General features: G+C 41.2%; 2 protein-coding genes and 1 pseudogene across 6 annotated transcripts in view; 1 reads left to right on the top strand and 2 right to left on the bottom strand.

The window, feature by feature from the left end:
* cds1 (CDP-diacylglycerol synthase (phosphatidate cytidylyltransferase) 1) overlaps positions 1–8,137 on the bottom strand; it is a 58,257-nt gene extending 50,120 nt beyond the window's left edge. Inside the window, exon 1 of the mRNA XM_086206939.1 lies at positions 7,798–8,137. Coding sequence (XP_086063065.1) covers positions 7,798–7,866 — 69 coding nt within the window. The 5' untranslated portion in view covers positions 7,867–8,137. The remainder of the gene's footprint in view (positions 1–7,797) is intronic.
* Positions 8,138–11,071: 2,934 nt separating this feature from the next.
* Positions 11,072–12,788, top strand: LOC147260374 (uncharacterized; annotated as a pseudogene).
* Positions 12,789–19,799: 7,011 nt separating this feature from the next.
* The window catches only part of wdfy3 (WD repeat and FYVE domain containing 3), a 158,331-nt gene continuing 151,083 nt past the window's right edge, over positions 19,800–27,047 (bottom strand). For all 5 annotated transcript variants that reach the window (XM_086206930.1, XM_086206931.1, XM_086206929.1 and 2 more), the window contains 9 exons: positions 26,868–27,017; positions 26,458–26,637; positions 26,183–26,365; positions 25,857–25,950; positions 23,341–23,484; positions 22,621–22,863; positions 22,343–22,454; positions 21,841–22,038; positions 19,800–20,517 (listed from right to left, as the gene is read on the bottom strand). In XM_086206930.1, coding sequence (XP_086063056.1) covers positions 20,397–20,517; positions 21,841–22,038; positions 22,343–22,454; positions 22,621–22,863; positions 23,341–23,484; positions 25,857–25,950; positions 26,183–26,365; positions 26,458–26,637; positions 26,868–27,017 — 1,425 coding nt within the window. In that variant the 3' untranslated portion in view covers positions 19,800–20,396. The remainder of the gene's footprint in view (positions 20,518–21,840; positions 22,039–22,342; positions 22,455–22,620; positions 22,864–23,340; positions 23,485–25,856; positions 25,951–26,182; positions 26,366–26,457; positions 26,638–26,867; positions 27,018–27,047) is intronic.

The raw sequence follows: 27,047 nt of genomic DNA, 5'->3' as shown, positions 1-27,047 counted from the left end.
TTCTCAATGCCATGTAGGACGTAAAACAAATATGTTGATATACAGTGGTCCCTCGCTATAACGCGGTTCACCAATCGCAGCCTCACTGTTTCACAGATTTTTTTAGTGTCATTTTGCATACTTTTTTTTTTACAGCATACAGTATGAATGCGCATTGTGTTCGGCATCCTGATTGGCTAAGGGAGAACCACACGTGTTCTGCGTCCTTTTTAGCTAAGGGAGTACAGAATGTGTTCGGCTAGCCAGATTTACATAAATGTTCAATCGCTAGCAGTGTGACTTTGAAGTGCTGTATGTTTGCAAGTTTTCTACTTAAAACTTAAAAGCTTAAAACTTGGTTTTGGGTAGAAAACTTGCACCAAGGCCTTTAGAGGAAAAAGATGTTACAGCGGAGCAGCGCCAGGACAAAGAGGTACCGTCAGAGGAACTGTGAAATACGCGTGAGTTACTGGTAATAATTTCTTATGTGTCAAACCTCGTAGATTGATCATTAAAATGAAATTACAATACTGTATGCATAAAAAGTGTGAAACATTTTTGCCAGAGACCTACTAATAGAATGAACACTCTCACCACGTGGGCGGCATGGCTCAGGTGGAGAGTGGCCGTCTCGCAACCAAAGGTTCGCTGGTTCTCGACCTCGACCTCGACCTCGAGATCCTCGACCCCGGTGACCATGTCAAAGTGTCCTTGAGCAAGATACTGAACCCATAATTGCTCCTGATGAGGTGGTTGGCGCCTTGCATGGCAGCCTCCATCGTGTGTGTGTGTGTGTGTGAATGGGTGAATGAGATAACACTGTAAAGCGCTTTGAGTACCGCTAAGGTAGAAAAGCGCTATATAAAATTGAGTCCATTTACCACAACAACAAACTGATCCATCATGAAATCCACACATATCCAATGGAAATGATGCAAATGTTTGTGAAAACACAATCCCATTTAACTTTTTAATGTTTTACTTTTTATAAGAATTCTCTTGATCGAGCAACACGCACCCAAGAGAAACGACATTGTATAAATGCATCAGCCCATATTAGTGGTCTGTTTTGATTATGGGCTCCTTCGAACCACTTGCCACTGATTCAGAGACATTACTCAGGGAGTTGTTCACACTGGAGGGTAAGTTAAACAGAGGCTCAGATGGGATTGCTCAATGACCCTGCATACAAAATTGTGGGAGGGCTGGGTGGAGCTATTAAGTTGAGGCCGAACCTTTGAAACAGTCAGACAACACGGGGAAGAAGGAATGGAGAGTTGTATCTAGCAGTACAACTGTACAGATGACCAACAAATGTGTCCTCTGCATTTATCCAATCTACCACAGAGCTATGTGCAGACACCTGCAGTGTCCAGGGACTGGTTCTTTGTACCACTGCCACAGTCAGGAGCACTAACAAGGAGTATTAATGTAATATATGTCTCCTTTCGAAATCCACTTAGTTTCCTGTTTAGGAACTTTCAATGAAATCACAGTTTTCATCCTGGAATTTTATCAGTTCAAGTTAAAGTGACAGTTAACTTCCCCCAAAAAGGGACTTTTGTATTTCAACTACTCCAAAAAAGGTGTCTTGAGCTGAAAAAGATATTAAGAACTAAAACATTTCCTGTTTGAAACAACGGTGAACAAGCACAGACTAGAATGTATTGGTTTAACTGAAAGCCCTACTGTGAAAGAGCATCATACTGGAAGGGCTAGTTTGTTTTTTACAAATCAAATCATAGTGTCTGTGGAATAATGAAGCAGAAGAGAAATATAATAACCTATTTGTGAGTACTTGAAAACCAAATACACTTTTTGGGTGAAGTATCCCACAATCACAAATCAAACTTTGTCTTTCGAAGATATTACACTCTCCTCTCTCTTTGGATAAACAATTTCAAGACTTCACATTGGGCTATGAGACCCTGTGGGCACATTTACTTAAGAAACTGCATAAATAATTACTTAGAAATGATAAAGTTAGACTTTTCTGCCCACAGTCTTTTCCTCCTCCTTCTGCTTGAGTCAAGGTCTTGGTTCTGGTCAAGAATGACAGTCAAATTCAAAATACTTTCATTAATCACAGTGCAAGCATCAGCCATTAAAAACAAGGCTGAGTTCATTGCTGTAAGTAAACATTCTAAGCTTGAACCTTACAATTATTTACAGGATCAATGAATCATATCGTCTATAAGATATCATTTAAGTTTAAAATATTAAATTTCCCACAGCCCAAAGTGATGTGTTTACATTGAAATTTTTGTAGTCTAAACAGTCCAAAACCCTGTCACAAGTTCCAAAAATAACCCATCACCAATATCTGTGAGCAAGGTCTTTCCATGCAGTAGATATATGATTTTTGGGCTATCCTAAATATTTAAGGATAAAGAAAATGTGACTTTTCCAAATTCAAAAAGTTCACATGTGATTTACACTATGTACAAAATGTGAATGTCATATAAACTTTTTTATAGTAAGGAAGAACAATATTGGATGTTTTTTCTAAAATCAAATTATAATGATAATAATTTACAACTAAGCACTTATTGGCCCTTTTGCCTTCACTCTGCTGTCCATCTCATCCCAAACCATCTGGATTGAGTTTAGGTCAGGTGACTGTGGAGGCCAGGCCATCTGGCGCAGCACTCCATCACTCTCCTTCTTGGTCAAATAGCCTTTACAATGCCTGCCTGAATGTGTTAGGGGTCGCTGTCCTGTTGAAAAATAAATGATGGTCCAAGTAAACGCAAACTAGATGGGATGGCTTGTCACTGCTGGATGCTGTGGTAGCCATGCTGGTTCAGTGTGACTTCAGTTTTGAATAAATCCTCAACAGCATTACCAGCAAGCACCCCCACACATGAAACCTCCTTCTACATGCTTCACAGTGGGAACCATGCATGAAGAGACCATTCACCTTTTCTGCATTGTGCAAAGACACGCTATATACAGTATATATATCGCCCAACCGATTAATTGGTCGGCCGATATAATTGGCTAATAATAGCCATTAGAGCATAACGATTATCTGCCAAAAGTTGGCTAATTGATGCTGATTTTAACACGTAATTTCAGTTATAAATGCCGTTAATATGGTGTTTTTCTTAGAAATGATGTTCTTGTATATTCAGTAGAGGGCGCTGCGACTCCTCATGTCACGCTCCACGGCAACCCCACAGTGAGCGTGAAGTAGTGTACAGGACTGAAAAGCCAACAGTGCATGCATAGTAAAACTGAGCAATTTCTCTCAATTGTAAGTTTATCGTAACTAGTTTATGAAATAAAAAATAACCTAATAAGTTTCTCATTTCCCATGACGTGTCTTGTCGTGTCTGTTACCCTTCACTGATTTTATCAGATTTTATCAGGATATGTTTGCAAGCTTAAGAAAGTTAGGATAACCAAGCTTAAATATTTGCTACCTTGCTAAACAATTTACACAGAGTCAGTCATGGCACCATGAATGATGTAACAGTAACATAACAGCACCTCAAAGTAATGTTACGCTCACTCAGGCAGCTGCATGCTACCAGACTCGATAAGACTGGAGTAAATTAAGATAATGCTTTGTCACCATGCAAAAATCATTGTGGGCTGTGTTTATTTTCAGCAGCGCACTGACTGTGTTTTTTTAACTTAGGGCGTTGAGTAGGTAAAAGCATTTCTGGTCGAAGTTATAACTTCATGGAGGAAAGAAAATCTTAACTCACATTGAGGACATCCAAGAAGCACATTACAAATCATGTTTTACCAGAGACTTTTGTGACACTGTTCATCCACCTGCCTGTTACCTACAGATATACATTTACTGACCCCTAAATTAGACACTGTGCAATGGAATGAACATCAATAACAGTCCTACCATGAATTCTACTTCAATGAATGTATTACTTAGTAAATGCTGACACATTCATACACATATCAGAAACTTCTTTATGTTTACTGAGATGACAGTGGGTGTTGACCTTCAATTTAAATCTTTGTAACAAGTGTTTGGAACTACATTTAAGCCATCAAAAGCAGGTATTTAGTCTTTTTTTTTTTAAAGAAAATGTAAAAAAAAATTTAATCGGCAGATATATCAGTTATCAGAATCTTTTATACCCTAATATTGAAATCGGCATTGCCCCCCCCCAAAAATCCATATCAGTCAGGCCTTAACACACACACACACACACACACACACACACACACACACACACACACACACACACACAGGTTTGCGTAGCAATCCTTACTAGGACATTCCCTTGACTTCCATTCATGTGAATATCTTAACCCAAACCCTAATCTTAATCCTAACCCTAACCAATTGATGACTAACCTCACCCTCAACCTAACTGCAATTTACACCTTCACTCTAATTTTGACCAGGTGTTCATAAATTAATTTCTGCCGCATTAGGACCAGTCTTTGGTCCCCATGAGGACTAGGGGTCCTGATATTAATCAGTTCCCATCCTCAATAAATTCTAATTTACCTGTAAACTCTGTAAACACAGAAACTGCTTTTAAACCAGATATTTACTCAGACCACTTTTATCAAATGAACAATACAGAACTTAATTCAGTGATTACTGCGTGAAAACCTTCAACCTGACTTTAAAATTTGATTCCTACAAACTGCTTAAGAAAGTCTTTCCTTTAGTAAGCACCTCTTTACCGTCATCAAACCACTGCTTGAGAAGCCTACTCTATACCCTGAGGTTTTACCAACTACAAACCAACATCTAACCTCCCATTTCTCTCTAAAGTCCTGGAGAAAGCAGTTGCTTATCAACTATGTGACTTCCTAACAATAGTTTATTTGAGGATTTTCAGTCCAGTTTTGGAGCCCATCACAGCACAGAAACAGCACTGATAAAAATTACAAAAAACTGTTTCAATTTCATCAGATAATGGCTATGTGTCTGCACACCTCCTGTTAGGCCTTAGCACTGCCTTTAACACAATTGACAATCAAATCCTGCTACAGAGACTTGAACACTTAATTGGCATTAAGGGAACGGCATTAAACTGGTTTGAATCATATTCATCAGGTCGATTTCAGTTTGTAAACATTAATGATAAATCTTCTATGCAAACAAAAGGTAAACACGGTGTTCCCCAGGGTTCAGTGCTTGGGCTGATACTCTTCAGTTTATATATGCTTCCTTTAGGTCATATTATTCTGAAACACTTCATAAATTTCCATTGTTATGCAGCTGATACTCAATTATACTTATCAATACAGCCAGATGAAGGCCAAAATTTATTGAAACTACAAGCATGCATTACAGACATAAAAGGACTGGATGACTCATAACTTTTTACTGTTAAACTCTGATAAGACAGAAGTTATTGTGCTTGGCCCCAAACACCTTAGAGACACATTAGCTAGTGATATTACTGCTCTGGATGACACTACTATGGCCTCCAGCAGCACTGCTAAGAACCTAAGAGGTATATTTGATCAGGATTTGTCCTTCAATTCCAAAATCAAAGAAATTTCTACGACCACCTATTTTCATCTACACAATATCTCTAAAATTAGAAACATTCTGTCTCAAGGTGACGCCAAAAAACTAGTCCATGCATTTGTAACTTCTAGGCTGGACTATTGTAATTCTTTACTATCTGGATGCACCATCAAATCACTTAAAGACTCTGCAGCTGGTGCAGAATGCAGCTGCATACGTGTTGACAGGAACTAGGAAGAGAGACCATACCACTCCCATCTTAGCTTTCCTCTACTGGCTTTTGGTAAAATCCAGAATGGAGTTTAAAATCTTTTGATCAAGCTTATCGTTAGGGCGGTTAGGGCCATTCACATGCATCAATGCATCCACTAACCTAAACTTCTTCCCCGGAGTTGTCTGTGTTCTCTTGCCCTGCAAGTCACCTGGGGCTGTAGACGCTTGGGCTGTGGCTGTAGATGTCGGTTTGATCGCTTCCTGTCCTGGACCAACTACTCGCTCACCCTAGCCCCGTGTTTCTCTCTTGTTTCCATTCCTGCATCTCTCTCTCTTCTGATCCCCCTGTCCCCACCCCTCTCTCTCCACTCCACCCCTACCCCATCTCTCTCCTCCTCCTCCTCTCAACCCCAACCGGTCGAGGTGGATGGCCGCCCACTCTGAACCCAATTCTGCCTGAGCTTTCTACCTGTTAAAAGGGAGTTTTTTTTCGCCACCGTCACCGAGTGCTTGCTCATCTGGGAAAGTTGGGTCTCTTTCATCTGAATTAAAGAGTCAGGTTGTAGACCTGCTCTTTGTGTAAAATGACTTGAGATTGCTTTTGTTGTGATTTGGCGCTATATAAATAAAGACTGATATATACATATATTTAGTTTAGGCAGCATGGTGGTGCAGTGGTTAGCACTGTCGTCTCACAGAAAGAAGGTTCCGGGTCCCGGCTCAGGCACGGGGTCTTTCTGTGTGGAGTCTCCATGTTCTCCCTGTACCTGCATGGGTTCTCTCTGGTACTCCAGCTTCCTCCCACAGTCCAAAGACATGCAATTGGGGACTAGGCTATGGCTATGGCTAGGCTGTAAGTGTGAATGGTTGTCTGTCTATATGTGTTGGCCCTGCGATGGACTGGCGACCTGTCCAGGATGAACCCCGCCCCACGCCCAAAGGCTGCTGGGATAGGCTCCAGACCCTTAACAGGATAAGTGGAAGAAAATGGATGGATGGATGGATGCGTTTTCAAAGCAAGGAGCATTTTATTTTGTACTAACGCAGCAATTACTTGTATGTCTGCATAAGAAAATAAAGAATATTTGATTTGTACTTTCTGATTTTTGATTTTCTTTCATCTTTATTTGATATCGTGAGTATTTTGTATCATGAGCCCTGTTTTGTATTTCGTATCATTTCATGAGTTGAATATTTTGTTGCACCCCCAAATATACATGTGTATGTGTATACATGTATATGTACACACAATGATGTTAATATGTGTACTTCATTGTGAAGTAGTTTTTTTATTAGAAATAAATTATTTAGAGAATCCATAAATCATGTACTGTATTTATTGTTTCCTCATCATTGATTGCAAGCAGAGAAGAACTTTAAGCAAAGATGATCCTATAAAAGTATTGAATATATTGACAAATACTGGATCATTTTAACATTATGAATAAATACATGAAGATGCTGATGAGGTAGATATCCATCTTCCATCAGTAAATATCAACTATTGCCCAAATAATTCACATAATCAGGGATGACACTCCAGTATTTAGCATCCCACACATTTATACAATTTAATGTTTTCATTATTAAATTCTCTATCCTGGTTTCTTTAGACATACTCATAGTTTTTTTTCCCTTTAATTCATTTTTTATAATGTTTGCTTGCGTTAGTGTGTGTAAAGTAAAACATGCTCAATCGGCAGTGTGTGACGGGCTTGTCAATTTAGTCGATGCAGACGGCCAAACGTTGTTTAGAAGACAAATCAATGGAAAAATTAAGCGAATAATAAAGGAATATAAACATGACTGGAATATAAATTGTCAAACGGAGTATCTGGACTCTTATCTCGCGGTTAAGTTAAGGATGGCCTAAGTGAGTCTATTTCACGAAAGAGAAAGAAGAAACGACGTGATATTCCCATCTATTCAAGGAGGAAAACATGACATCAATAACATCGTGTTATATCCAAGTCAACACCGTTTATGTGACGGGATTACGCGAAGCAAGTAACAGCTAATTGAATAGCTTATGTAGCTCCTGCTAACCTGCTAGCTAGGCAAACTGGCCCGTGTCTGTCTGACAACAACCGGACTAACTTGATTGGTGGGCGAGGTCCCACACACAAACTGTACTTCTGCTTTACCTTGTCGCTGATATTGTCGGTACTGTCAGTGTCTCCTCCGCCTCCACCTCGCTTCCTCAGCTCCGTCATGTTTCGCTGATGTCGTTCTTGGGACGTGAACGTGTCAAATAAGCCGACTGGGACGGACGAGGGAGAGATAAAAAAAAAAATCCTGCCGGGTCCAAATAAAGAACCTGCTTCTGACTCCAAACCTCGGTTCGGACAAAAAAAATCCGTGCTGTTGAAAGTCAGCTGTTGTTGTCAAAGACTCGCCAAAGAGAACCACTGACGTCTTCCCTGCGTGTATTTGTTTATAACCGCAGTCTGTCCCCGCTCTGCTACCGGACTTCCGTCAAGCTTTACAAACATTAGCAAAGCGTTTCCGCGAGAGACTTTCAACTTTCAAGTAAATAAAATAACACAGGAAATGCAGCCCATAGTGCTATACAATAAAATTCACATTAGATAATTTAAGCTATTTCAAAATATGTACTACGAAATACATATATTATTGCATAATCATTATCTCTATGACATTCATTATCCATTCATCCATCATCATCTTATTCCTACATTAAAGGTCGCGGGGGGGGGGGGGGGAGGGGGGGCTAGAGCCTATCCCAGCATCAACCAGGGTGTACCATACAGGGCCAACATACAGAGACCAACAACAGTCACACTCAAATTCATATGTATATATATATATATATATATATATATATATATATATATATATATATATATATATATATATATATATATATATATTATATATATATACACATATATATACATATATATGTGTGTGTGTGTGTGTGTGTGTGTGTGTGTGTGTGTATATGTATATATATATATATATATATATATATATATATATATATATATATGAAAATGAAAAACTGAAATATCACATTCTCATAAGTATTCAGACCCTTTGCTATGACACATTAAATTTACATCAGATGCCTTCCATTTCTTTTGATCATCTTTGAGATGTTTCTACACCTTAATTGGGGTCCACCTGTGGTAAATTCAAATGATTGGACATGATTTGGAAAGGCACACATCTGTCTATATAAGGTCTCACAGCATACAATGTAGATCAGAGTAAAAACCAAGTCATGAGGTCAAAGGAACTGCCTGCAGAGCTCAGAGCTCACTGTTATTAACATTTCCATGTTTCCCACATTTTATATTGTAAACTGTTGCCTTCTCTGTAGCAACATCTACTGCACGTCTGTCCGTCCTGGGTGAGGGATCCCTCCTCTGTTGCTCACCCTGAGGTTTCTCAGATTTTTCCCTGTTAAAAGGGTTTTCTATGGAGTTTTTCCTCAGTCGATGTGAGGGTCTAAGGGCAAAGGATGTTGTTATGATGCCATGTGAAGCCCTTTGAGACAAACTGTTTGTGAAAACGGGCTCTACAGATAAAATTGCCTTGCCTTGCCTTGCCTCAGAGACAGGATTGTGTCAAGGCACAGATGTGGGGAAGGCTACAAAAAAATTTCTGCTGCATTGAAGGTTCCCAAGAGCACAGTGGCCTCCATAATTCTTAAATAAAAGAAGTTTGGAACAATCAGGACTCTTCCTAGAGCTGGCTGCCCAGCCTATCTGAGCAATCAGGCAGAAGGGCCTTGTTAAGAGAGGTGACCAAGAACCCGATGGTCAGTCTGGCTGAGCTCCTGAGATCCCGTGTGGAGATGGGAGAAACTTCCAGAAGGATAACCATCACTGTATCACTCCACCAATTTGGGCTTAATGGCAGAGTGGCCAGACAGAAGCCTCTCCTCAGTAAAAGACACAGGAAAGCCTGCGTGGAGTTTACAAGAAAGCACCTAAAGGACTCTCAGACCATGAGAAACAAGATTCTCTTGTCTGATGAAACCAAGCTTGAACAGTTTGGGCTTAATTCTAAGCCTCATGTCTGGAGGAAACCAGGCACAGCTCATCACCTGCCACATACCATCCCAACGGTGAAGCACGGTGGTGGCAGCCTCATGCTGTGGGGGTGTTTTTCTGCAGCAGGGACTTGGAGACTGGTCAGGGTTGAGGGAAAGCTGAACAGAGCAAAGTACAGAGATATATACTTAATGAAAACCTGATCCAGAGTGGTCAGGACCTCAGACTGGGCCGACGATTCACCCTCCAACAGGACAATGACCCAAAGCACACAGCCAAGACACTGAGGAGTGGCTTAGGGACAAAAAATGAATTTAAATGATTTTAGCATGAAGCTGCAACATAACAAAATGTGAAAAAGTGAAAGGGTCTGAATACTTTCCAAACCCACTATATACATTTCTTTCTTCCTTTTTTTTTCTTGTAAGGCATGAGTGATACAATTGATGGAGTCATACCTGCCAGATGTCTCCCAAGTCAGCAAGGTCCACATGAGTTGCTAGGAAATCAGGGCAATCTGATGAAAAATGGGATACTGGAATAAGACACACTTTGGCGAGGATGCGAGTAATCCCAGAGAGAGGGGATACATGCAGAGAATGTGGGACCTATGGATATCGCAATCTAGGCTAAAAAAGAAAAAAAAAGTACGACAGCAATGCTACAGCAAGGGGTGCCAGGATAACTGGTCAGGACACCCCCCCCCCCCCCCTCCAAACTGTGATTGGGTACCAAGTCCCAATAGATACAACAGCCTTAATACAAAAGCTGCTGACCTGACTGTGCGAATTCGCGCGAACAATTTCCATTCAAAGTCTATGCAAACGCGCGAATGACGCAAATTTTCAGTCTGGCGGCGCAAATGAGGCGAATTCGTGGCACAAATTTCGCGAGGCGAAATATTCGCCATTTGTGCAAGTTGAAAATATTGAACTTTGGTGAAAAATTTGCGTGTGGGAAATTCTGTCACCGATGCTAGCCAGCAGGTCGTCAAACTGGCCAGTCGTCATCCAAAAATACCGCTTGAAGCGGCGGTTATCCAGACGGAGCCCCTGGAGGAGCTCGGTTCACCGAGCTGAACTCGCCTCTAGATGGTGTTGATAACCCAGATACGATGGCGTTCAGTTTTCGACGTATTTCTGCCTTCCACGGCAGGTACAACACAACAGTTCTGTGAATATACATGGTGAAATGGAGGAAAGAAACGTTGCCGGAAATACTCGCTACTCTGGCAGGTGAGCGAATTCGCGCGAATGACACAAATGGAGACTAAATGATCCGGCATCAAATTTGTGCGAATGACGCAACGCGAAATTCGCATTCGCGTTTGGTGTGAACACACAGGAAGAAGGAAGGTCAAGGTCAAGGAGGGTCAACAACAAGAGTCCTCGAACCTCTGATGAATACTGAGGCTGAGGTACCCTCAAAAGATCTACAAGTGGATGTGAATGCTGCGCTGAGTCCAGTACTTATGGTAACCATCACAGATACCAATAAGCTGATGCACAGTACAGCAACAGAAATACTGGAGATGCTAGGGTACAAGCTAGACATGGACATGAGGCTTAAGAAACAATACCCTCCATGGAAGAGAAGTATAGAGCCAAAATAAATGCAACACGAAGGGAAGTTAGCCAGTTAGCAGAGCTGCAGCAAGGACACATGGTGAATAAAGGTGTGCCCTGGAAATACACCAAGCTATCCATACCAGAGGCACTTGAACCTGCCAAACAAAGGCTAACAGCTCTGACCACCAAACTGAAGAGATACACTGAGGAGATAGAGGCCAGGAGAAATAAACACAATGTTCTCTAGAGACCCAGCCAAAGTGTACTCTCAGTGGCAGGGGAATAACAACCAACCAGGCCCACCAAGAGTTGAGATGGAAAAGTACTGGAAGGGCATATGGGAAAGAGAAGCATCACACAAAGCCAATGCACAATGGCTAGTGCACCACAGAAACCTCCCAGAACAAGAAGCAGTAACCATCTCAATGAGAGACATATAAGAGAGTGTCAAAGATGAAGAGCTGAACAGCACCGGGCCCCAATATGATCCACACATGCCTTGCAGCACAGATGAACCAGCTAAGAGATGGGACATATCCAGAGTGGCTAACCCTTGACAGTCCTGATCAGTCCCCAGAATGGCCCCTTCCCATCCCATCCAACTACCAACCAATAACCTGCCTCTCGACGACATGGAAGGTGTCAGGTATCATAGCAGCCATTCTGTGTGGTATCTGTGATGGTCGGAAGGTGCTGTATTCAGCACAGCATTCACATTATTGGGGCTTGGTATCAATCTCAGTTGGGGGGGGGGGGTGATAATGACATCCCCCACTGACCCATCATCCTGACTCCCCTTTGCCATAGAATTGTTTTTGTATCTCATCCACCCCCAGGGCTGGAGATGAGATCCTCAGCACCCTGGATGATGTTGGGCTGTCTTGGTTGACGTGACTCTGCAGCATCATGTGGACATCGGGCATGGTGCCTATCGATTGGCAGACCAGGGTGGTGGTTCCCCTTTTTAAGAAGGGGGACCTGAGAGTGTGTTCCAGTTATCTTGGGATCACACTCCTCAGCCTTCCTGGTAAGCTATATTCAAGAAGGTGCGTTGGATAGTTAAACCTTCGATTCAGTGGGAGCAGTGTGGTTTTCTTCCTGGTTGTGGAACTGTGGAACAGCTCTACTCTCTTGGCAGGGTCCTCGAAGGTGCATGAAAGTTTGCCCAACGAGTCTGGATGTGTTTTGTGGACTTGAAGAAGGCATTTAGCTGTGTCCCTCAGGGGAATGCTGTGGGAGTATTGAGTATGACCAGTGTCAGAGCTTGGTCTGCATTGCTGGCAGTAAGTCAGACTTGTTTCCAGTGAGGGTTGGACTCTGCCAGAGCTTCCCTTTGTCATAACTTTCCCTTCTGTTCATAACTTTTATGGACAGAGTCATAGGCTCAGCCATGGTGTTGAGAGGATTTGGTTTGGTGGCTGCAGGATCAGGTCTCTGCTTTTTGCAAACAATGTGGTCCTGCTGGTTTCATCAGGCCGTGATTTTCAGTTCTTCCTGTATCAGTTTGCAGCCAAGTGTGAAGCAGCTGGGATGAGAATCAAACCCTAACGCCCGGAAAAGGGTAGAGTGCCATCTCTTGGTCAGGCATGAGACGCTGCCCCAAGTGGAGGAGTTCAAGTATCTTGGAGTCTTTTTCATGAGTGAGGGAAAGATCATGGATCATGGGATCAACAGGCTCATTGATGTAGCGTCTACAGTGATGCAGACTCTCGTCCATTGTGGTGAAGAGAGAGCTGAGCCGAAAGTCAAAGCTCTCAATTTATCTGTCAATCAAGTTCTCCCCCTCACCTATGTTCATGAGCTTTGGGCAATGACTGAAAGGACTCCCTGGTGAGGTGTTTATGGCATGTCTAAGCGGTAGGAGGCCTCGGGGAAGACCCAGGATACGCTGGAGAGACCAAGTTTCTCGACTGGCCTTTGAACGACTCGGGACCCCCCGCGAAGAGCTGGACGAAGTAGCGAGGGAGAAGTCTCTCTTCTTAGGCTGCTGCCCCCATGACCTGACCCAAGATAAGCGGAAGAAGATGGATGGGTGGACTCTGATGTGAAACCAACAGGAAGTCCACCATTTTGAATTTAAATTCGAATTTTTACCAATTTCAGGGGTGGAATTTTAATGAGTTCTGAGGGGCTTCTTCCAATTCTCTTCAAATTCGATCATCTTTTGAGTTTTCATGATAGTATGTGGCTGTGGCTGTAGGCACAATTTCGTTGAGTCACCAAGACAAACAAAACTCATATAACTCTTCCCTAAATCGTCACCCACCCTGAAAACATCTAAGGATCAATATTGTCTATCAATCATAGTGCCAACCAATGGCGACAAGAAATGACATATTTTACACTGAGAGGTTGTGTATTTCCCCTGTTGGATCGGATCGAACTCAAATCTGGTTAGAAACCCCAAAAGACCTTGGGAATGAACCACACAGAAAGATTTCCCCGTTTGTTACACACTGAAGCTGTGACATTGCAACAAGGACCGATGTTTTGTATGAAACAGGAAACTGTCATAACTTCACCACACATGGACAGATGAACATAAACTTTTCACATAAGTCACCCCTGATGATATACATTTATCAGTTTCATGCAGAGTCATCTGAAAATTCCTCAACAGCGCCACTGAGAAATTTAGAAATAATTCTCTCTGCCCCTGTGTTTCATCTACATTCATGGAATTTGGTAGATGTGTAACATAACAAGACTGACAAAAAAAAGTCCACTGGAGCCATGACATCAACCCAACAGGAGGGCCGCTGTTTTGAATTATGTCTTTTATTTCTCACAGTTTCCAGGTGTTTACTCTAACAAACTCATCCTTGGGGCTGTACCTAATTGTTTTCAAATTACAATCATCTATACTAGACACTTGAGTGATTCCAAATTGCAAAGCTTTTCAGGCTGCGTCATGACAGGGTGGCAGCTTTCAATCATTCACCATGAAAACCACAACTCTTATAAATCCTTTTCACACGATCAGATCTGTTTGAAACTCAACACGTTTTATAAACATCCCAGTCTGAACACCTCTACAGGTCATTGACTCTAATTCATTGCGCCACCTAGTGTTTCCAGGAAGGGAACCTTATATTATAATATCATCTGACTGACATCAAAATTGCTGTTTGCTGACTTTACCAAATGCACAGCAAAGTAAGGTATGTTGAGTGACTGTCCTCTGGCTTCACCTGGCGGCTGCTCAAAGAAAACCTTCTGTATCACTTCAACGCCACTTTTGCATTAGTGATCAAACAATTTATCTGCAAAATACTAAGAAAATAGTAGAAGTGATAAATGCTACTTTAAATGATCTTACTCACGTCGTGATTCAACACAATTCACACTTTTCATCCTGTTCTCCATTGGTCACTAGGTGGTAGTATCTACCTGTAAATCCTGTTAGACCGCATTTATCCATCCATCCATCCATTTCTACTGCTTGTCCTGTTAAGGGTCACAGGGAGGCTGGAGCCTATCCCAGAGAGGCAGGGTTCACCCTGGATGGGTCACTCTGAGACCACAGTCTCAATTCATTTTCCTGTCCATAACACCTTGGGGATGTGACAACTTTGACTTCTCCTTACACTGTGAGACTGTGGAGGGGCAGCGGATGTTGATGCTTTGCCATTATACACACTGTTTTCACTTCATTTCACATGGTCATGAAACTTTGTGTGAATGTCATGGCTACCAAAATGTTATATTTTATACGTTTGGTACACAGTTGCAAAAATGCCTCCAAAGCACCCCAAATACTAAAATAATTCTCATGTGAATGTTTAAGACACTTCAGCATTATTAAAGTCACAGTGTGCAACCACTTACTCATGCTGCCTCTTTGATCATTGGAAGTTCAAGGTTGGTCCTCACCATGACAACGTAACAGGTGTCACCCGTTAAGCTGCTTTTCTTCCTTTGACCGAATGACCACTTGAGGCGGTAAAAATCACTTATTACAATCTCAATTAGCATGCTTAAGCTAATTTTGGGGTTGCAGGAGGTATATCAGATGTAACAAACATCATCCTAATGACATCAAAATAGCAGTGTACCATTTTGGTGGACATAGGAATCGACTTTTTGCATTACAAACTGAATGAATCCAAATGTTGCCAACTTTTGCAGCCTGGGCCTCTTGCCAAGTCATGACACGTCCCAACACCCGGGGGGTGCAAGGGCCTGCGAACAGCCGCTAGGACTCTAGTTATTATTATTATTGGTATGAAATAATAATAGATATTTATGCAGCACTTTTAAGTACAAAGTGTTTTACATTGTTGAATAAGAATGAAGCATTTAAGTACAGAAAAAACAAGGTCAGAATAGAGGTTTTGAGAAGTGAATTTCAGTGATTCTATTGTCAGACCATCGCTGGGAGTTCCTGAGCTCTGACTGCAACAGCCCTGCCTGAGGATCAGAGGCTGCACTCAGGCTCACATGAAACCACTAACTCAGTAAGAACTGGTAGCGAAACCATGAGAGGCTGTACAGGTTATCATTATAAAAATTTAATTGTTACCAGTAAAAATGGGTATAAACAGGGTTGATATGATTGAATTTGAAGTAATCCTTAGATTAAAAAAATCTTAAAGGATAACAAATATGTAGAATTTCTGACATAAGGCAGCAAGAGATCCTATATAACAAGAAGTTCCATATGATACATGCAATATTTTTCAAGTTGTCATTTGTTTCTCAGATGAATTACAGTAAATCATAACACCCAGTTTAGATATTCTGCCAAAATGACTTATTTTATATTAATTTATTTCATTCTATCCCTATTCCGCTACTGATTTGTTGCACAAAGCCATTTGTTGCTGACTATATTTGAGTGATGTAAGTTTCTACTGTATCTTTATATTAATATATCGTCAATCCATTTTAACAATTTATCTGAAGTCACTTCATAGGGGAACAGCTCCTGTTGGGCCCACACACTCATCTCTCCCTGGCAAGATCAACCAGCTCTGACAGAGGCAAGCAAGGCCAAGGCACTTCCTGACCAGCGCAGAGATCTAGTCCTGTACTTCAGTCTGCTCCAAAGGGCTCTCCTCCAGACATTTCCAGTTCACCTGCACTTCACATTTCTGCTTGCCCAACAATCTGACCCCACACACCACTCGATGGTGATCAGCTGGCAGCTCTGTCCCTCTCTTCACCTGAGTATCCATGACATTTGACATCAGGTAATATGATAAATCATCGGCCTTTCGCCTGGGGTTCTCTGGTACAAAGTACACCTATGAACATCCTTATGCTCAAGCATGGCCTCCATTTTGGACAATCCATGACTCGCACAGAAGTCCATTAACAAAACATTTGGGTTCACATCAAGGGGGCTGTTCATCCTCATCACACCATATCAAGTGTCCCTATCATAGCCCACATGCCTGTTGAGGTACCCGAGTAAGACTTTGGAGTCCCCTTCATGAGCAATGTGCAGGACTCCATTCAGCCTCACCATGGAGGCCAAATACCCTTAGCTGCTGTTCAAAGCACAGGTTTAGAAAACTGTCAGAGGCCACTCCCCATAATCCTAACATCCACAACAAAGCAGCACTCATTCAGGGGCTTGGGAGCACCTCACACCTTGGGCAACTCAGGGAAAGGAATAAAATCCAACCCTTATCCAGGAGATTTGCAGTACACTTGACCCCTTCAGTTATCCTTGAGATGGTGGGTCTTTGGTTGGGAGAAGCATCCTTGTAGTTTCTTTGGGGTGGGCACAGCCAGGATCCATGGCCAACCAGGCGCTCACTGATGGGCCTCTTGCCTGATTATTATTAAAAGAGTGTCCCTTTTAGCTGTAAATTGTTGTGCATGAAGAAAACTTATTTTACACAGACAATTTGACAGCTAAATATAAAATATTTAGGTATGATAATAAATGTGTATTTTTTTATATAACAGATAAACCTCAGGTGTTTTCAGGGCATAATGCTTAGTACCAATGACTCAAATTCTTTTGTTAATACAAAATCAACAGTTAATGACATTTTCCCAGATAAATCATGACAGAGACTTGGAAGTGACTCAGTTTTTGGTGGTAAACATTAATTATTTATTGAAATTAAATTAAAAAGAATAAGTACCAGATCTATTGCATTATTTCAATATTTTGTTCTGAGGGATGGGGGTGGGGGGGTTACTCTACTACTTTTTCTCTCGTAGGATGTGAACACAAATATACAAGGAACATTCAGCTATCACAGATTGCACACCAGATACTGTAGTAATGCAAGACCACCAAAGTCATCCAGGATCTTTTCTCCTTCTTCTTCTCCCTATTAGTCCTTAATATTTCCATAAAGAATATAAAAGTCCATAATCTCTGGCTCTGTACATAAACCTGCCAATCAGTACAACTCATCAGACAATAACTCCCCTATTAGAAAATGAATAATAACAAAAAAAACCCAAACAAAACAAAACTCACAATAATATAATGCCAAGAACATGTACAATGCACTGACACAGAAAGTCAGCTGTGTTAATAGACATGCAACAAGTAACAAAACTTGCTGAAATTGCAATAATCAATTAAAAAAAATCTAAAAACCAGTTGTAATTGCATAAATACTTTGTACAGTTCATTTATCTGCTGTGAAATGCACCTTTCTCTTCAAACGTAAAATTGCATTCAATAAAAACGTGTGATTCCTCGCCACTTTTTTTTTTTTTTTTTTTTTTACATGGGAAGATGCAAAGGAACTCTTGATTGACAGAAGCCGATTCAGCCGAATCAGCTCGATGGCATGATTGCATGCTAAACTACAGTACATAAAGGCAGAATGAGGGACAATAACCAAGGTGCATACTGAAGTACTCTTCCTTTTCTTTATGTGTGAGAATCCAGGGACCAACTGCAAAAAAAAAAAAGGTTTTTTCTAGGAAAATAAGCAGCAGCACAGTTCGGAGGAAAAAAACTACAAGTGTGAACAAAGGAGCGCAGTGACAAAAGAAAGCATTCTGTGGCTTTGACCACAGGAGGAGCCATTCAAACACAGAATGTATTTTGCCATGTCTATTTATTACTCTGTAAATGTGCACATTTTATTGTTCTGTTTTTTTGGAGGTGTATGTTTATTTCTTTGGGCTTATTTTACATGCTATTGCAACATTACAGAATTTAGCGGCTCCAATTGGTAGCATTACCAAAACATTTGTACAAAAAAAAAAAAAACCCAAAAACTTGTCTGTTTCTACATTTTTCTTTCTCAACTGATTTTTCATACCATTGTGGCAAATGTATAACTTTCCTGTTTAAATCATCATTTCTTTATTTTGGTTAAACATCTATTTAAAGACGAAGTATTGTAACAGGAAATGTGTTTGCATTGTCACGGAATCACTTTGCAGCGCAAAGATGGACAGTGACAAAGCTAAAACAAATGTAACAAGGCAGAATGAGTGATGACAACGCCCTAAGCCATCAGTCATGATCGGAATTATTGGCACATTCACAGAGTCGAGATTTGTTGCCCAAATGAAACCTCATAGTTAGGGCTTTGATCATGAGAGTATTTCAGTAGAAATAATATAAAAAATGTGGACGCAAATAAAATTTGTCTAATAGACACTTCTTCTGTTGTGGACTTCAGACTGCAGAAGTTTGTGAAAGTGATCTTGGGCTCTCAATACCATATCAATATAATCACCTGTCATCAGAACAGAATTGCTGACATGTAAAAACGTACGTATGAAATCCTACTTTGGATTTAATTCCAGATGACTTTCTTATCAACTGAAGCACATTATCTATTTTAAGTTAGTCATTTAGTTGCACTTTTATCACACTGCAACAAAATATGAGCCTGGATGTCATCCTGTTTAACAGTGCTTGATATCAAATGGCTACTTAAATCCCCCGTTCAGTCAGGTAATTCATTTCCAAAGGTGTCTGGCTGCTGCTGCAGTTGCAGTTTAACATGTTGAAAAGGACTGAGTGTGTGGAGTGTCACGTGTGGGTTGCAGGTAAACGGTATGAGATAAAAACAGTACATACACAGAGTCCCTTTTCTAAGTGCATACAAAAGTTGGCTTCGACTCTGTACACTAACTTAATAAGTCTACAAGGAAGGGAAATGACGTAAAATAAATGTGCAGCAAAATTATGTGTACTCCTTTTTTCACCTAATACATCATTTTTCACAGCTGATGAACTCAAAGGAAAACAGGGAAAACCTGAAATAAAAGTAGTGATATGGTTTAAAAATAAAATCTGAAATGATCATTTCTCCAGTCTACAGAAAGCACCAACACCAACAAAACATCCTGCAAATGGGAATTCATATCAAGGACAAAACATGTGATAAGAAAATAAAAACATAACATACTTGATAAAGAATTTGGCAAAAAATAAGACAGTATGACAGACTCTTTCTCTCTGATGGTAATGGTGTCACACTGTGGTAGTAAATTGTAATACTTGTAAACAGCAACAACAAAAAGATAAGGAAACTATAGAGAAAAGAGGATTTTGCATAACTAGATCCATTAGTACAGTCTATCCACAGACATCAATTACTGACATTCATATCCCTCCCTCCCTCCCCACTGTGTTGTTCCTCTGGACTCACTGTGACTCATGACAAAGACTACACACAATCAATTTTGTTTCTTTTAAAGCCAAGAGTGATTAGTCACAATGCTATGTTACAGGCATGTTCATTATTTTTTTCAACCAATGACCTTTTTTTTTTTTTTTTTAAATCCTCCATTTGTTTCTCTTTGAGTTGAAAAGGCCATTATGACTATTTACAGTATAAACAAGTTTATGTCTTGTAGTTAAAGTTTTTTTGTGATCACAAAGAAAAATGGCAGGCGATTGATTCGAACGTGCTGCATCGTGGCTTGTTGTTTTTGTGTATCATTTCCTCCAAGTGATGTGTGTAAGTGGTGATACCTTTTTCTTTCTGTTTGTTATCCTCATGTAGCCTACCTCCTTCACTGAGATTTACCACTGTGGTGACAAATCAGTAGTTTCCCTCCCATTTGTCACAGTTCATGTAGTTACTAGATGTAATGGACGTTCGTAGGGGAGTGTTTTGGGATATGTGAGAGGTATCAAAGGATGAGTAAGGTGGATGAAGAAGTGACCAGCTCCTCAGGCTGGCAAAACATTGGAGGTTTTCATTTTGTGGGCACAGCTCAGTTTCTGCAGCTGTCCTCAACACTTCGCTCATGTTGCAAGTTGTAGAAGCAGTTCTGACAAACTCGCACAGGTGATGAGATCTTCAGCCTTTTGATCTCCGACTGGAAGCGACTACATCTGCAGAAGACATGAAGAGAGAAATAGTGAACAAGATGGCAAATAGTAATACTATGCGTGGGGAGGCACGGTGGTGCAGTGGTCAGCATTGTCGCATCACGGCAAGAGGGCTCTGGGTTCGAGCCCTGGCTCAAGTGCGGGGTCTTGTGTGGAGTCTCCATGTTCTCTCTGTGCCTGTGTGGGTTCTCTCCAGGTACTCCAGCTTCCTCCCACAGTCCAAAGACATGCAATTGGGGACTAGGCTGATTGGAAACTAGCCAGGTGGCACTCCGACTATAAATCAGTATCCACATATAGATGTCTTTGGGTAAGAGGTTTATCAAACGTGAAGTTTGAAACAGATCCATCCATGTGGGAGGGAGTTACAACAGTGATGTCTTTCATGGTGAATGATCAAAAGTCGCTGGCGCACCATAACCACATAGAGTGACGCACCCTAAAAATCTTTGCAATTTAACATCACTAAGGGGTCTAGTACGTATTTATAAACTTCAGATAAAGTCCATTAAAGTTTGACCCCTTGAAATGTCCAAAAATGGCAAGAAATTCTAGATAGAATGCAAAATGGCGGACTTTCAGTTGTCTTGAGGTTATGTCACCTGGACATTTTGTAAGTTGCAAAGGTAGATGTGCCTACCGATTTCCATGCATGTGGATCAGCATGAACATTGGTAGAGGGCACCATTGAGGCATTTTGTCACACCTATATATGAAACCTATAAATGATGTAATATATGAGCGGGCATGGCATTTGAAGTGTCTCATTAAAATCTGACCATCTGACATGAAGTTGATTGGTTTCTATGTCACGGTGAAACATGAGCCTCTGACACCACACCATGGCCTCATCGCCTGACAAGAAGTCACGGTTTCACAGAGGTTCATCCCAAAGGTCTTTGGGAGTGTCTGACAAGATTTTAGTGAGATACAATCAACGAACTAAATAAAGAACATCTCAGTTTAAAATGTGTCGCTTCATTCACCCCCTCGGTGGAGCTATGAATGAAAGTCAATATTGACCCCAAGTGTCTTCAGGGTAAGATGTTTATCATCTAACAATGTAGGACAGTGTTGTAAGAGTTTCATTTTTCATGGCAAATTGTCAAAACTAGCCCTCCCGTCATGCCCACATAGTGTGGTGAAAAATCAAAATTTTAAATTCAACATTGCCCTGGGGTCCAGTACATACTGACCAAATTTTAAAAGTAATTGATGAAACCCCTTAGAGATGTTTCCAAACCAGGAAATCGCCAAAACTTCAAATTTCAAATCATTTAATTATGAAAATGCAACACTGAACAATGTGATAAGTGCTGTTCTTACTTTTGGCAGAAGAGCTGCCCACAGTTCCTGCAGTGGTGGCGTCGCTCGGTGAGGGAGAAGCGAACCGTGCAGCCGGAGCAGCTGTCCACCACTTCATCCTTAACCCAGTGGTCGGCTGCAGAACGTCCAGGCTGGTCACTGACTGACCAGCTGAAGACACGACCACATCCATCACCCACCAGGATCTTACTGTGGTCCCTGGGGAGAGGGCAAAGAGGAAGGATTAGAGACAATTGGGTAAGAGTGGATAGAAAGGGAAGAACAAAGAAAAGACAAAGGGAAAGAAGAAGAGGGCGGACAACTGTTGTGTGAGGGCATCTTGCCTTATGTGTAGGATATATTATATATATCATCAATTGTATGCAACCCCTTGAGAACTTGAGCAAATGAACAGGAACAGCATATCCCTGAAATGTTCGATTAATTTAAAGGTAAGCATTTAGAAGAATTTCTTTTTATGCATTAAATGAATACAACAAATGTCAGTTTTATCAGTTCTTACTTCGAGATGGCTAGGGAGGTGATCTCAGCCGGATGAGTATTGTCTTTACGATCAATTGCTGTGTGCATGGTGAGTTTGCTCCGGAAGACCAACTGGCGCTCCCATCTGTAGCCTGTGAACATACACAAACACTCAAACACACTGCATTTTCACAATGTGAAGGACACACAAGGATCAGATCAGTGGGGAAATATTCATTTTTTTTAATCAGGGATGAGCCCCTGCGTAAGTTCTTCTCTGCAATGACATTGTTAAAATGACAATAACTTGACACCCACCTGCCCTGAGCTGATTAAATGTCCGTGTTTCCATGGTGGAGGGCTGGAGAGGCTGAGGCACGGAGCCTTGGACAGGATGAGCTGGATGAGCTGGATGAGGGTTGGCACCTTTGGCTTGGCCCTCGGAGTAGTTAACAAATACAAAGCCATCTTTCTCATCAATGCTGAGGGTGTCTGACCATCGGTGAGAGTCGTCAGAGCCACTGTCCATTGACCAAGAGGCTCCTGTTCGGGCGGAAGGACCTTAAAGATAATTTCATGTCAATAAGGTGAATATTTGAAAAAAATGAAAAACCGACATGCACATCCAGTACCCCAATGGGATAGAAGCAGGATCAGATAAGCATAACAAATGAGTTCCTGCAAAAGCCCAAGCCAAACTTGAGCTTTGAGCTCAAAACATAACACACTAAATACATTCTTGAAATCTGAGCTCTTTGGATGTCTTTTTTTCCCTTTTAGTAAGGTGAACACTAGCATGGACTAAGATTCATGTCCTGTGGAGGACCATCCATCCAGGTCCATCTCAACAAAGACAACACAGGTACAAGACACATTTTACTTTTGTAATGTGATAATACATTCATATTAAGTTAACAGCTTGTTTCTCACCCCCCCACATGACCAAAACAATAATTCAGTGCAGGTTTAGATATATGACACAGCAGATACATATCAATTGCAAATGTTGCTAAGCTGAGTTGGTGATCTGTTGTGCACCTCTGGGTCTGTGAATGGCGCTGCCTGGTTGGCTGCCTCCACCAGTCGATGGGTTGTGTGGAGCTTTGGTTTCCTGGCTCAAACTGGCTTCATCCCCGTCTGATTCGCTGCTATCGTCTTCACCACCATTGTGACTCTCCCCCCCTTCAGTGAGACAAAGAAAAGCAATGATATCTAAGATAATGGTACTTCAGCACATAAAACATTAAGTACTACTCAACCCTAAGGAATTTACTGCATTTAATAAATTGTCAAAAATCTCAAATTGATACTTTACATGTAAGAGTAATTTGTTTATCAAATACCTCTTGAATTAGAGTTATGAATACTGAGGAACAAGTAAGCACTGTTTGTTTATTTCTCACACTTCATTAGTATTAATAGTGACAACACACAATTTCTGTTAGACACTGTATTTAATCTTACTCAGAATTTTGGCATTTCTGGCTTGGCTCTGACAGGAAGTAAGTCTTACTTATCCAAAAGACCAAGGTGTGTCTCCTATGATACTGTCTCAGTATTAATTTATGTGAAGTAAATGGAGTACCGCAGGTGTCGATATTGGCCCTCTCCTTTTCACACTATATATATATGTCATCTCACAGCCAAATCATAGAGACTTAAAGAACAAATTTCCAATTCTATGCAGACAACACACAGCTGTATGTGCCAATAATTCCCAATTCATGACTTAAGAGGCCTGTTTGTTGACAGTGGAAAAACTGAATGTCATGCAACTTACTGCTTTTAAACCCTGATATGACAAAGACGATGGTAATTGGCCCGGCATGAATTAGGCACCAATGTAATATATGATATGACAGGTACTTTGGGAAACTGTGTAATCTCTCAGAGGTTAGAGGTCAAGAAATCTCTTAGAGCAGTTTCTTTCTAAGGATCAACACATTGTAGACATTACAAAGATCACCTTTCCACCTTCACAACACTGCTAATGTGAGGGTCTAAGGGCAGAGGATGTTGTTATGATGCCATGTAAAGCCCTTTGAGACAAACTGTTGGTGAAAACGGGCTCTACAAATAAAATTGCCTTGCCTTGCCTTGCCTAAACTCAGGTTTTTTCTGTCTTTGGGAGATGCTGATGTATGAATTCATTCTGCGGTTTCTTCCAGTGTTGATTATTGCAACCCTGAGCTGTCTGGTCTGCTGTGAGTAAGCATCTAAAGCATTTCGAGCCTTCCTCTCACAGGACGCCAGTCTTCTGTGTCTTCAGCGTTGACAAATAGTGAGAAGGTTGCAGAGCTTTTTCCTATCATGCCTCGTTCCTCTAAAATAAACATCATGCATTTTTCAGACACTGACTCTGCTGAGGCTTTTAAATCAAAATTTACACCTCATCAACTCAGCTTGACATTTGTTGCTTCTTTTAAGTTCAGCTTCCTTCTCTATCCAACTCTCTGTCCCTCTCTGATCCATCCTTTCCAAGGTCTTCTCTCTCTAAAGAATTTCTTTCTTGAGGGTCTAATGAAACCTGAGGCTTCTCAATGACCTCTTGGATCATAACCTGAGAGTTACAGCTTTTATCCTAACCTTCATCTTTATTGCTGTTCTAATCTAACCCTTAGTTAGGTTATTATCTAACCCCTGTTGTGTCTCCTTCTCAGCATGCCATGAGCTGGGAACATGGGACTCGGCTGCTCAACACCATGCCAGGACCATACATTCATAATCAACTCGTGTCAAATTAGTTTTGTATTCTGTGACTGTGTTGCTCTGTTCTGCACTTGCAACATCTACAGCATTTTTTCCTGTCCTGGGAGAGGGATCCATCTTCTGTGACTCTACCTTAAGTTTCTGCCTTTTTCCCCTGAATGAAGATGTTTTTTTTCTCTCCCTTCCCCTGTTTGAGGTTCAAAGAGTGGATAAGTTGCATTGTGTACAGATAGTAAGAAAAGCCCCTTTGGGCTAATTCTGATTTGTGATTTTGAGCTTCATAAACAAAATCTTTTTTTTTTTTTTTTTTAACTTTTTTCCCACGTGACTTCTTGGTGAATCCAGAATTAACAAAATACTAGCCACAAAGAGACCAAAGATTAAAAATGGAAAACTTAATGAGAAGAGCATTGTCAAGGTCATATCCAAGTCTTCTTTATCCAGTCTCCACAAACACATTCAACAGTGGTGTCTGGGCAATGAATGAGCTAAAAGGTGGGATTTCAGCTGAATGCATGAGCTAGTCAGGTCCAGACCCGTGTGCTGAACTGTTTTAGTCATTCTTTTTTTAGCGTTGGCAGAGAACTGAATACACCTATATTACTGGGAAACAAAGACTTTTATTATACAAGAATTTGCATTTGATACTGTTGTTAATTTCCATCGCTTGTGGTTTCCCTCAGCAAGTTTATGGCTGGAGTTTTTTTTTTCATGTCAGGCAGGGAAAAAAGGGCATGAATTCAAGACTTTGAACAGGAAGTACTTGATAGAAATTGTACTTTTAAGGTGATGTATCACTTTAAAACATGACCCATAACTTGTCCTGATGCATAAATTGGACTCACCAATCTTCTCTTCACCACAGCAATCAGGCACATCTGGCTCTACTGGCTCTGGAGCTGGGGTTTCTGGGACCTGAAGGAACTCCATTCTCCAGAACTACAAGAACAGTTCAACATAGTTAAGTGATTTGGGGCAAATACAAAACATAAAGTTCAAGAGATCTTCCAAATACTTACATACATAGGATCTAAGGTCAGAATGTTTTTCTTTTTTTTTAAATGAAATGGATTATCATAGTTTATGCCAGTATAGAGATAGGACAACGATGACACAGGACAGAATTTAGATACTTCGAGGCCCATAGAGTGACGTTAAATTAGATAGTTACCCTGATGACACCATCGGAGTGTCCTGTGACAATGACATTCTGTGTGTCCCATTCATTCATCTCTGATACGCAGCAGCACAGGATCTGCTGACTGCGGCCAGTGAAGGTGTTCGCACTGGCAATGGGGCTGCCATTGATGCTCCACACATGGATATAGGTGCCTGCACATGACACAACATCTCCCTGTGCACAAGCACACAAACACATATGACATGTTTACTTGTATCAGCTTTGACACAACATGAGATTAAGACCATCCAGAGCTGACAACCAACCGTCAGCTCATTGATGCAAAGAGCTGAGACAGGTGACCGGTGTCCCCGGAGCTGTGTGACGAAGGAAAGCTTGTTCAGGTCCCAGATGATGCAGGTTCGGTCCCGTGAGCCGCTGACAATGATGTGGTACGCTGATGATGCTGTCAAACACGTTACAGCATCTGTATGGCCCAGTAATGCCTAAACCACAACATGACAAGAATAATTATGTTAGATACAATAAATGCGGGGCTCTAAACTGCAAATTAAATGTTCCCATTTGCAAACCTTTTTGTGCGTGTGCTATTTAAATTTTAACCTAGTCACATTTGGGTGAGTGTATTATCATTACTATTTTGGTATTATGGGAAGAGTAAAACATTTCGATGGAACCAGTCCTTTTTCCTCACTAGTGCCCCCAGTGTGCTTACCTGTTTGAGGGTGAGCATCTTGGCTTTTGTTCCTGTCTCCCATACGCCGATGGAGGTGCTGGTGCCACCTGTGATGACCAGCTTTGGGTTGGGACAGATGGCACAGAGGATCTGACCCCACTCTGACAGACATTCATACACCACCAGTGCCTGACATGAGATTAAAGAAGAAAGACCGGT

The sequence above is a fragment of the Aulostomus chinensis genome, chromosome 6, assembly GCF_037954235.1.
Source record: "Aulostomus chinensis isolate RoL2024-O1b breed Wild chromosome 6, RoL_Achi_v1.0, whole genome shotgun sequence".
Lineage (NCBI taxonomy): Eukaryota > Metazoa > Chordata > Actinopteri > Syngnathiformes > Aulostomidae > Aulostomus > Aulostomus chinensis.
The sequence above is the reverse complement of the archived record's forward strand: the minus strand, read 5'-3'. Positions and strand labels throughout refer to the sequence as shown.